The following is a 12,487-nucleotide window of genomic DNA, read 5'->3' on the forward strand; positions in this document are numbered from 1 at the left end:
GGCTTCTTGATCACCATGATGTGAGCTGCTTCCCTCTGCCACACACTCCACCATGATGTTCAGCTTCATCTCGAACCTTGAGAAATGGAGCCAGCCTTCTATGGACTAAGACCTCTGAAAATATAAGCCCTCAAATAAACTCTTCATCCTCTATAATTGTGCTGGTCAGCTCCTTTAGCCACAGCAGCAAAAAAAACCTGGCTAAAAAAATATCCCCTATCGAAAATATTTGGAACCAGAAGTTTTTCAGATTTTTTTTTCAAATTTTGGGATATTTGTATATACATAATGAGATATCTTGGGGAGGGGATCCAAGTCTGAACACCAAATGTATTTGTTTCATACATACCTTATACACATTGCCTCAGGGTAGTTTTATGCAATACTTTAAATGATTTTGTGCATGAAATAAAGTTTCATGGTGTGAAATTTTTCATTGGTGCCATCATGTCACCAATCAGAAATTTTGGATTCTGGAGCATTTGAATTTGGGATTTTTGGACTAGAGATATTACGTGCATTTATAGAGGACAAAGGTGTTATTTTTTTTTTCTTTAAAATAACATCAGGATGCGTATGTGGCTCAGTAATAGAGTGCTTGCCTAGTATGTGCAGGCTCTGGGGGTAGATGGATAAAATAACAATGTCATGATTTCATGCTTGATGGTAGAATTCGATCTGCCTCCATTTTGGTTTGCCCAGATGCTGAGATGAATCAGGAGGAGGGAAGTAATGGAGGGAAGAAGATTTTCTGTGGTCAATTCTTTCCTTTAAGTCACCACATTCAAACTGGACTTCCTGGGCCCTCTTGTGAAGAGGGCTGGCCTCTGATTCCTGTGCTCAAGTTCATGGGCAATTCAGGCTCCCCTGTACTCCTGCCAGTGAACAGTGTCCCCTGCTCAGCAGTTCCTGAGCTCCATGAAGTCTGTATCTGCTGACAAAACCCTATGTTATAGTCCCAAGTCCCTAAGACTATAACTGCTTATTAGTGGAAAAGGAAATTCCAAAATAAAACATGGTCCAATCATTTACTTTAACAAAAGATTTATTTGAAACAGGTTTGTGCAGACATACACCAGTCAACAGGATTGATCAAAGCCACAAATCACTAAATTCTCCAAACACCTCTAAACATACAAGTAGATGCCCTTCATTTGTATTCACTCCAGGAGGGAACCCAGCTCCACTCAATGCGCTGCTGTAATTTAACAACCAGGGACATTAATAGGACGGCAAAACGGTTATACTTCTAGAGAGAGGGAACAAAAACCCCCACATAACATGGAAGCACTCACTGCTCTGCTGGGAGCCAATTAAATGTGCCCCCATAGCCCGCTTCCCTCTGTATAACCAGATTAAAACCTCCCAATCGCCAACAATATTTAAGCAATCTCAGCGCAGATGTGACAAGAGACAGGAGAACACATGGCTTTGCTCTCATGAGAAAGACCACAAAGATGTTGCATTCAAATGGCAATTCTGTGAGCTAGAGGAACGACGGTCCCACCCCTGCAGCTGTCCGTGCTGCCACACTGACCTGGACAGGGAGGCCTACACACAAGCATCCTGACACACCACTGGATTTGGCCATCATTGACAACATGGGAGAAGACACAGGAGAGGCAAGCAGAGGATTCAGTCCTTAATCCATTTTATTAGTGAAAAAACAAACGTGTCTTTACTATTGCAAAAACTTTTTAATTTTTTTTTTATTTGTGCTGCTGGGGATGGAACCCAGGGTCTTACTCATGCTAGGCAAGGCCTCTACCTCTGAGCTATGCCCCTAGCCCCAAAGCAATCTCTTTTTTGAAAAAAAAAATTGACACATAATAATTGTATATATTTAAGGGATATGGTGCAGGCTTCTAGTTGGAAGGAAAGAAACTCCATGACTGGCTAGGTTTTCTATTTTCTTATTGGTGGTTAGTGTTTCACCTGTATCCACATACCAAGCTTCTCAAGGAACACAAGTGGATCCAATCTTATGGCAAGTGGGTCCAGAACCTTCCGGTCTTTTTTGCTTTTGCAGGGAAGAGCTTACCTAAATAAGGCTTTTGATAAGCTCTCTTGACCCCTGTGTTTCCTGGGCAGGGTTATTTGGATAGTGCTATTATTTCAACTTTCTTCTATTTCTGCCATAAATCACAGCCACCTGACATTTTGTTCCTGACTTTTAAAACAAACAGGTCTCCTTTCTTTCTTTAGCCAGGTCAGAAGAAACGCCTATGGGCTAATCTCTGAGAGTGTTTTTCTTGGTCTGACGCCTGGGAGAGAGAGCAGAGTAGGTATCTCAAAAGCAGCTAGACCAAGAGATTGTCATTTGAAAGGGAGCCAGACTGGTGGGCAAAAAGAATCACCCTTTTGTCTCCCCTCCATCGGGAAAGCCGAGGTGTTCATCTAAGGTTAATGGCTGTGGATCATACAGGGGGTGGGGTAACTGGTGAGCTCACCCCTCTTTTCTGCTTCCATTTGTTTGTAATGTCTGACCACTTAGATTTATGTTAGTTTCATACCCTTTTCTTCCCACTGAAGAAATCACTCATACCTAGCAAAGTGACAGAGAGCTTTGAACAAAGCACTGGTCAGAAGTTTGATATCCAATGAGCTCATGTAAACTCACGTAAGTGGAATGGAAATGTGTATTGCTGAACAACTTGAGATGCTGAGAAAAAAATGAATAAATGAAGGATACAATACATCAAATTGAATGTTCCTGGTAGTGTCATTGTGGGGGTTTTAGGCCCTCATTACTATGATCCATCAGAAACCCACCTAGCTGCTGTCCATGCCCTTCAAGGTGGGAAATGGCTAGCATGAGTTAATAATAACTACCTCGAACCAACGAAGAATCACCAACAAAGCCAACTGATGCACACTCTTTTTTGGAGGGGAGGAGGCTTTTAGCTCTCTCCATTGTTATCATGTTCACTAATTTAAATATTTGCATAAAGAAAGTATTTATGAGATGAGAGGGGATGCTGTCTTTTGATTTGACCTGATAAACTCAGGCCTTTGCCAAGTTATTATTTCAGGTTCTGCTTAGCCGGTTTCCCTGCTCACATATTTTATGGATCCCAGGAGATGAAGGCTACATTTCAAATGCTGAAGCTAAATCACTCCTTGAATTACTTTGGGACAATGACCCTAGGCAGTAATTCAAACCCTGGCTGAAATATGCGTAGTCCTTTCACATGTTCAAAACTAAAGACTACCTTATCCTACAGCAAAGTCTTGCAAACATTCTATTTGACTTATGGTTCAAGATATAAATCCCTAGGAACATGGAGAGATGATAGAAATTCTCACTCTTATGGTTATAAAAAGGTAGAGAGTCACTGTTATAACAAAAGGAGATTATAACTCCATTTGTACTCAGAAGCTGACCAGGACAATTTTTAAGAAAATTCAATTTTAAAGCCTATAATCTGTATGTCCATATGCATTTTCAGACATTAGTTACCTAGACTCACTTTTCCCCCCATCATATACTGCTTCTTTAAATGTTATTACTGAGTTTCACTGTCAGATTCCTATAGCAGACCTGAATCCTTCCAAGGAAAAAGGAAATGTCAACAGAGTTCTCAGCCGAGCTCGGCTGAACCACAGATTCACTTTTTAGGACATTTCTCTAAAAATTTTCACAAAACACCATCGCCTTTCTCCAAAGGACAGGTTTTATATGATACTGATCCAAAAGAGTCATCACATTTTTGTTTTAGTGTATGCACATATACAGAGGGAGATGGAAGAAAATAATACTGGTCAAGAAGTCTGGAATACTCTACATTGAGTCAGGACAGACATTAGCTACACTCCCCCAATTCTTACAAAGCCCACTCCATTAGCCATGCCAAGTGAATCCAGAATGACAAGCAGAGTTAGGTGGTTCTTTCTGTTCTCCCCTTCCCTTTACAATGTGTTTTTTCTACAGCCACTGTTGCAAGTGTGTGCCCATGCAGTGGAACCAAGAACTCATTTTAGAGGATGGCTGGTCTCACTTGTTTGCAGAGTTAGCCAGAACGGGACATAGCCTCAAACAACACAGTCACTGGGTATAGCATTAGCCTAGGGGTTGGCCTGAGTGGGTTCTGCCAGCTCAGCCCAATGCCCTATGTTGCTGACCAAGTTTGACCTACTAGTCTGAGAGTCACTTACTGTGTGGAGAGTGACAAGTCCCATGTGACATTTCCACTGAGCTGACAGGCAGCATATGCAACCTCGTCCAGCTCACTCGGCTCCCCGGAGAGGGGTTGTATGTAACACTCTGACCTCAATTTAAAGATAGGACAAATGACACAGCCCCTGAGTTGGCCCCAGCTAAATATTATACGTCACACCTCTTGACAGCTGCCTTGCCTAGAAACCCAATTTAGTCATTCGGCTGTAAGAAAGCTTAATCACACAGAGAATAAATAGAAAGGCATCCCTTCTAGAAATGTTTTCTTCCGTGTGCATACCTCATTATTGCAAAGATTGTTTAGTCTACTTCTCAAAAAAGGAGGAAATGCGACTTCAATCCCAGAAAATATGACTGTACTTTAATGTAAAAAAATTAAATAAAAACCCTCAAACCCTATAAACACAAACAAGACTTCAAGTTCAAGAAAGGGCTAAGTGTTTGACAAAAAATTGAATTTTAACTCAATCTTTCCAAATGGGTTTAGTTCCCAAATGAAACCAAATAGTGAAGATGCCTAATGAACATTGAATTCCAACTTTCCTTCCTTTTCTGTATTTCAGCTACCATCTTTTTGGGTGTGCAATAAAGATATACACCTGGTTCGTTGTGTTAATTGGAAGCCAATTTCCTGCTGTTGTTCCTGCAGGTCAGTCCTTGAAAAATTCAACTGGCTGGGTGCTCTAGTATTTAAAAATGTTTTGTTCACCTTAGGAAGTAAGGAATGGTAACTTTCTGAGCCTCCCCTGTTAAATGCATCTCGGTATTCTGGTCATCTCATAAAGGAGGATTAGTTTTCTTAATCAATGCAATTTATTCTGTTTTTTCAATGTTCATGAGTTGTGAATGTTCCAGTAATAATTAGAAAGAAAAGCGCATTATTGTTTTATTTTCTAGGTTAGTACAACCATCCCCAGAGGAACGGTGCCATTTTAACCAGTGCTAGTTACCCAGAAGTATTTACCTTAAGCCATCCTAAAATCTGGTTTGGCAACCAAAGCAAAGAGGAGAGAGAGAATATGCCTCCAAGCCTGCCATTTGTTGAGGGCTCCCGTATTCTTACACACATACTTGGAGGTACCCAGGTCTCATGCCAATTCAGGATGTAGGACTGCAGTTGGGGAGTCAGTGACTGAGCCTTCCCTTCCTTGTCTTAGAATTCAGGGCACTATATTTAGGAAGGCCCCTGTGTCTAAAACTGATTGGATAAAAAAAGGAAATCATGGGCTAGGGATATAGCTCAGTGGGTAGAGTGCTTGCCTCACATGCACAAGGTCCTGGGTTCACTCCCTAGCACCACCACAACAAAAAAAGGAAATCATGTCAATATTTCAAATACAGGTATTTAATTGAAATGTTTGGAATTTTTAAAAATCAAACTGAATGGCAAGGTCATGCTTCAGCTCCCATACAGGGGAGGCTGATCCTGACAAGTGTGGGGGCCTCAGGGTGTGACTCCAGAGTTCTGAAAAGATCTGGTGGATGTGTCCACTGTGTCTGCCTCCAACATTAGTATGCCCTTCAGCACCTTCCGAGGACAGGTGGGGTCTCCCTCACTACTCTCCTTCACTGTCCTATACTACCCCTCTGGGTTTGTGAATTCTTTGATTCTACAGCTACAGAGTGAGAGGTGTGTTCCTTCACTGTACAGATGTCTTATAAACTCATTTGTTTCCCAACAGTGAGTCTAAAATGTGCTCTGAACTCTCAAGGAAACGAGCATTGATTCTAACTGAAGCAGTTGCCAAAGGCTTGGTGGTTGGAAATTGGGAACTGAGTGACTACTCAGAGGCTGACCAGGGCAAGGAGTTTGACCATCGTTGTGATCTGTGGGATTCCCCCTTGTCAGGAAGAGGCAGATAGAAATCTAAGATATATTCAGAATAGCTATGTTTTTGTTTAGTTATAGAACAAGAAGTCAGAACTGCAGTGGAACAAGGAAAATTACTGATTAGGGTCAGCTGCCCACCAGCTGCCATGCACCAAGCCCAGTGGCCAGCTATGCAGAAGGTCTGAGGATAAGGGACACCTGGACAGCAATAGTAGGCTCAGTCAGCTGGCACCTGGCAAGGGTGTAGAAGAGTCCATGGTACACTGACTGGTTCGTCCTGATGGGAATGTGGCTAAGAGGTTCAAATAAAGGTTCTTAAATTTACCTCCCAGATATAGACATTTTATGATTTCATTGCAATCAAGAAGTTTATGCCAACTTCATACAAACAAAATAGGAATGAAAGCGGGTGAGCAACCTGCCTAAAGTGAAGTTTGCATGCTGCCCACGTTGGATGCAATCTGTGAGTTAACCAAACAGGAAGTAAGAGCGCCCTGTTCCAATTACCAAGATGGATCTCTCACGCAACATAAAACTCCCTTTCCTTCCTCCCAGAACAACTAGTACTGATGTTTAAATATTGGTGGAACACAATGTTTTTAATTTCACACCTCACGGAGCACAGTTGAATGCTTTATAACAACGTAAACAGAAGTTAGGCCAAGCACTGCAGACAAATCGGGAGGGAAAAAAATGGCTTCCCCTGCGGTCTATACTCCAGGTTTGCGAGGGAATAAACAACTAACAAACTGGTTGGCTAAGGCCACAGAAATGTGTTTTCTGGTGATTTGGCTGCTGACGCCAGTCTCTTCTAACAAAGATGGGTTAACACTGGTGCAACAAACCACATCTCTTCCCTCGGATCAATCAGGAGAAGTTGTATCTTATTTCTTCCTCTGTTTCCTTTGGGTGGTATCATAAGAACGAACTATTTCTTCCTGAGTAACAGCTCCATGTTCTTCTTGAGAAAAGGCGTACCCATCTGAAAGAGAAGCATGCAGGAGGAAGTGGTTAGCAGGAGAACTGAGAGTGCTCCGGGTTTAAGAGAAGCTGCTTTTCTGAGGATTCCAGCTGAACTGGAATGCAACCTGTGGCTTCTTTAGCCTTGAATGGAGAGGACTGAGAAACCTGTGATTGTGAAGGGGACTCTGGGCAAGTAGACCTGTGGCAGCACAGTGCTGCTGATGCTGGGGTAGGAATGCCTCTTAGCAGGTAGGGTCTTAAGTCTGTATTCCGCTGCTATAATAAAGATACCACAGACTGGGTAAATTATAAACAATAGGAATTTATTGTTTATAATTCATGGTTCTGGAGGCTGGGAAGTCTAAGATGGACAGGATGCAGCTGGTGAGGGTCATCTTATTGTGTTAGAATGTGACTGAATGGCAACCCACTCCTGAGATAACCAATAACCAAGTCCCTTGATGACAATATTAATCCATTCACGAGAGCTGAGTCCTCAAGATCTAATCACCTCGTAAAGGTCCCCCCCCTCTCTCGCTCTCTCGCTCTCTCTCTCCTCTCTCGAGATAGCATCCTGCTATGTTGCCTTGAATAGCAGGGCTCAAGTGATCCCCCTGCCTTAGCCTTCCAAGAAGCTGGGATGACCAGTACATGTGACCATGCCTGGTAGGTCCCATCTCTTAATGCCATCACAATGGTAATTAAATCCCAACACAAGTTTTGGGAGGGATATATAGTAGATGAACCAGAGCAGGTGGCTTTCCTATTCCTAAGGTGCTTCAGCTAAGCTCAGTGTGGGTAGCATAAACAGTGGGTCACTCTCCCACTACCCATCAAGAGAGATGCCTCCATCTACCTAATGCTGCAGGCTGCCTACTAATTTATGAAGCTGTAAACATATCAGGAAACAGACACACTACACTAATAGGGAACTGTACTGATTTGTACTGGTAATAAGTAACTGATATGGGTTTATTTCTATGTAAATAAAATGAAAGAACCCATGATAAAATCAAGAGGAATTTAGTGATCGGACTCATCAGGGACTCATCATATGGCCACACTATGACTCATTCTCACAATCAGTTTACATGATAATAGTAAATAATCACCAACACTTTTTAAGTGTTATATGTTCAAGACATCGATCCACATACCATTTGCATAATGCTCATTGGATCATCCCAGAAACCCTAAGAAATATGTAATTCTATTCTTACCACTTTTCAGCTGGGAAAGAGATTTTTGTGACCTGTCCAAAGTCACAGACCAGGTGAGTGGCAGAATAGGGAAGCAGGCCTGAGCAGTGTGCTGTGGGCTATACCCTCTTGCATCTACTGCTCTGAAAGAGGCTTGGTGTTCAGAAGCTTAAGTGGGTGTTTTGCTTTCAACTGGTCCTTCTCACAGAAAGTATCTGATACGATTCCTTCTGCATTAGCAACCATTCTGTGGCAGAGGGACAGAAATGTCCCTCAGCTCACATAGATATCCTGACAAAAACAACAACAAAAAACACCATAGTCCAGAGCCTAACAATCATGAGAAACATCCATGCATGTCTACAATGGAAATGTTCACTTATTTTCATACTCCAAAAGGAGAAAAAGAAATCAGCATCAGCTCCTGGGTTGTTTGTTAATTTCCTCAGATGTTTAGCTCATAGAAGAAAGTTGCCAGGGCAAAAAGACATACCATAGACCATAGCAATGTTTCAGAGACCTTGTAAGGATGGAAAGGACAAGGAGGAAGGAGAAAATGCCCATTTTTTTTTTTTTTTTTTTTTTTTGTGGTGCTGGGGATTGAACCCAGGGCCTTGTGCATTCGAGGCAAGCACTCTACCAACTGAGCTATAACCCCAGCCCTGCTGCCCCTGCAAGTTGTTTTTTTACTTCTCTGTGTGCCCATAAATCCAGAGTCTTTGTCCTTGGTCTGGCCTCCTAACTCTTCAGAGGAGCATGCCTGCCAGTAGCGCAAAGGCTCCCAGGTGGGCCACCCAGGAGGCAAAGCGCTGGACTGCAGAGGTGGCCTGGGGATCAACTGAGGACACAGAGGCTAAGTAGCAGGGAGCAGGGCCTGGACCAGGAGTCTACAGGAGGAAGAGAAAAGGAGAATGAGTGGGCCACAGTGAAGGCAGACCCAGCCGAGTGAGGGTGAACGCAAAGGACAGAAAGGAATCCTCCACAGGGGACTTTTGTCTGCTTGTTCACCACTATTTCTAACAAAGCAACACACACAAAAAATCCCACAAGCAGCCCTCAGATCAGTGTGAGCCCCTACATAGCTGGGCACAAGGCAGCATCTCTCTGAACTGGAAGCCAGCTGGAGCGGGAGGCTCTGCTTGTTCCATCCAGAGTCCACAGCCCTTGAACTTGCTTAGGGCACTCTCCACACAGGTGTCTTTGCTTTCTCATGGCTGGAGAGTCTTTGCCTGATCTGCTTCTGAGCCCTGATGGGCAAATGCTGCCTCTCAGGCCCATTCCCTTAAGAGCTTTTGGATTTTCACCAAGTCGAGAGTTCATCAGGAGGAAGAAACTGCCACTGCTGGCTTGGGAGGGGCTGCTCCCCACTTCCCGCCTCCCTCTGGCACAAGACTGTCCTAAACCCTGCACAAGGTGTTCTTTGTGAAGCATTCTTGGTGTAGTCCAAGAGGACACGCCTTTCCCTGGGATGTTTCAAAGCAAAATCTAGCCAGTAACAGTGTCCCCTGGTAACAAGACTGTGTACTGTGGTCTACTTGGCAACTTCCATTCTCTGGTCTTTTAAAAATCAACATTTCTAATAAACGGCTGATGTGTCCCTGAGGGGCCGTGTGGCAGCTGTCCCTGGATGGGATGTGCCATGGAATGGCAATTCGGCCTCCAAATGTGGCTGTAGCCATGCTCCACTGCCAGGAGAGGCTCTCAGTCTGACCAAGGTTGTTCCGACCAACAACCGGTCTCCTCCTGTAATTCTAAATGCTCTTTATAAACACTTCCGTGGCAGGCAGGGGACTACTGAGATCCCCACCCTGATGACAGCTTTGTCCACTCTGCTTTCATCTTGGACCCAGGAAGCCCAAGAAGCTGATGTATTGGGTCCTACGAGGTGTCTAGTCCTTGCTTGGCAATCTTGGACTTTTTAGGTTTTCTGGTCTTGGTTTACTTTTCTGTAAAATAAATGACGTAGGCCAATGAAGGCTACGTTCTCTCACAGCTCCAGCCTTCTGTATGAATTCCAGGATACTTCCTTGGATAACTATACCCAGGAGGCAGAATCTTCTCCCTGTTCAGTACTGATTTATACTCTCCATCAGTGGGGAGGCTTCTTGATCCAAGTCAGAGAGGAAAGGAGTCTCTCTCAACAGTGGGTCCAGTTAGAATAATTGCTTCCTATTCTTTTTTTGGGGGGGGGGTCTGTCTGTATTTACTTTCTTTTATGTGTGGTGGTGGGGGGCTGGGGGGGGGTAGGAAATGAAGGGTAATTGTTGAGACTTTAAAAATAAATACTGGGGTTGTCCTTTTGGGAAAGGTAGTTGTCTTTTGAAATTCTCTACTCCTTGTGTATGGAAGGAGCAAAAGCTTTGTCATTCATTTATCCTGTTTTTCATTCACATCATGTCTTGCCTAGTGGGCACCCAACTCTGGGAGTGTCTTTGGCTCATGGCTGTTATGACTTTCTCAACTGACATTAGTACCACAGCCATGTGGGCCTGCTGTGGGTTGGCTGGGGGCTGACTTAGCCACACTGGGGTGGGAAGGATTTCTAGATCTCCCTCCAAAGAAGCAGGCCGATAGAAATGCCTTATCCTGCTGTAGAACTGTTCTCCCGGGGTGAGCAGAGCACCCAAGGGTCACTGTCAAATGCTCCTCCCCTCAGTTCTCATTGGCTGTGATCTAACATCATGTTCCAGAATGCTGTGGACTGAGACTTTCTTATTATTAATCTCAACTAAGACTTAAAGAGAACTCAGAAATTCAAGAATGAATGAAGGATCAGACAGAATCCTGCGGGCCAGTGATCCCAGTGACTTGGGAGACTGAGGTAGGAGAATGGCAAGTTCGAGGCCAGCCTGGGCAACTTATATTTAGAGAGAAATAAAATAAAATATAGGAAAAGAGCTGGGAATGTAGATCAATGGTAGAGCACTGGCCTGGTGTGCCTGAGACCATGGCTTCCATTCCCAGCACGGAGGGCGTGGGGTAGGCGGGTAGAGGGAGGATGGTCTGACAGTTTAACCCTAGGAAGTGGGTGGATCCTCCCTGGCTCAGGTAAAATATTCTCCTTTTAGAAACTGGGACTGGTGAATGTTGAAGTTGTAGTGGGCGAAGTTTTAATGGAACAACAGGCCCTAGAAGTACTCACCTGCCTCCACCTGCCCAGCCTGTACCTATAGCCTGACAAAGATGCATGATCTGCTCAGCAGGTTCTGCTTAATGAGTATGTAACTAGGAGCTCAGAGGAAGCCCTCAGCAATTTGCATTTCCCACTTTCATTTGTCTTTCAGGAAGGCCTGACAGCTGGAAAATCCTGAAGTGGCCCTGGAGGAAGCACTCCACTCACCCAACTTGTGAACTTTCCCTAGCTGGCTTCCTAATTCATCTATTCCTAAATATCAACCTCCACCAGAATTCGGGGAGGGGGTGGGGAGGTGGAAGAAAATGGGGAGAGGGTAAATTTCTTAGTTGTTTGTCTTGTCCAGGTAGAACATTTGATGAAGTTCATAAAAATCATGTTTTTTTTTTCTTTTCATTTATTTTGGAATAAGATTTCCCTTAAGTAGCATTCCTTGAAATCAGAGATCTGATAGCTCCTTAATGAAAGTAGCAGTTTCCTGTCTAGACAAAGATTCCTAACAGCCACAAAAGTGGGAAGACCACAGGGATGATAGACTATGTAGGAAACACTTGATCTCAGTTGTAAATATTGTTCATTGGTGGTTGGAAGGCACTATATTAGTCTGGTTTTTCTTGTTCTTATAATGAAATACCTGATTGCTGTGAACATTAGAAAGATAAGAGGTTTATTTTGGCTTATAGTTCTAGAGGTGCAAGGTTGAGGGGCCTCATCTGGTGATGGCCTTCTTGCTAGCAGAGTTTCAAGGTAGCAGACAGCATCACATGACAGGAGATAGGAAGCACATGGGGGTCTCTTCTCATCTGTCTTCTTGTAAAGTCATTGGGATTCAGTCATGGCAGCTCCACCCTGAGGACCTTATCTAATCCCAATCAACTCCCAAAGACTCCATGTCTAAATACACAGTTGGATTAAATTTCTATCATCGTAATACCTCACAGCGGGGATTAAATTTCAACACATAAACCTTGGGGGATACGTTCAAACCAGACCACATGGTCAAATCCAGATCACAGCAGAAACTAAAAATACTACCAAGTTAAAGTCTTCCAGTTTCCTAAGGAGACTGAGGCCGAAACAGCAGATGGACACATGCAGGGGGACAGTCCATTGTTCTGACTACTCAATGGTCCTCTCTCAGTATTAATGACAGAGTGTCTTAAATTGTCTAAGAGGCCTTCGTA

General features: G+C 43.6%; 1 protein-coding gene across 1 annotated transcript in view; it reads right to left on the reverse strand.

Annotated features, from left to right (window-relative positions):
* Nucleotides 1-1,027: 1,027 nt before the first annotated feature.
* LOC107153194 (phospholipid-transporting ATPase IB) overlaps nucleotides 1,028-12,487 on the reverse strand; it is a 532,593-nt gene continuing 521,133 nt past the window's right edge. Inside the window, exon 37 of the mRNA XM_048801263.1 lies at nucleotides 1,028-6,990. Within this exon, the coding sequence (XP_048657220.1) occupies nucleotides 6,893-6,990 (98 nt within the window). The 3' untranslated portion in view covers nucleotides 1,028-6,892. The remainder of the gene's footprint in view (nucleotides 6,991-12,487) is intronic.

This window comes from Marmota marmota, unplaced genomic scaffold, assembly GCF_001458135.2.
Source record: "Marmota marmota marmota unplaced genomic scaffold, marMar, whole genome shotgun sequence".
Lineage (NCBI taxonomy): Eukaryota > Metazoa > Chordata > Mammalia > Rodentia > Sciuridae > Marmota > Marmota marmota.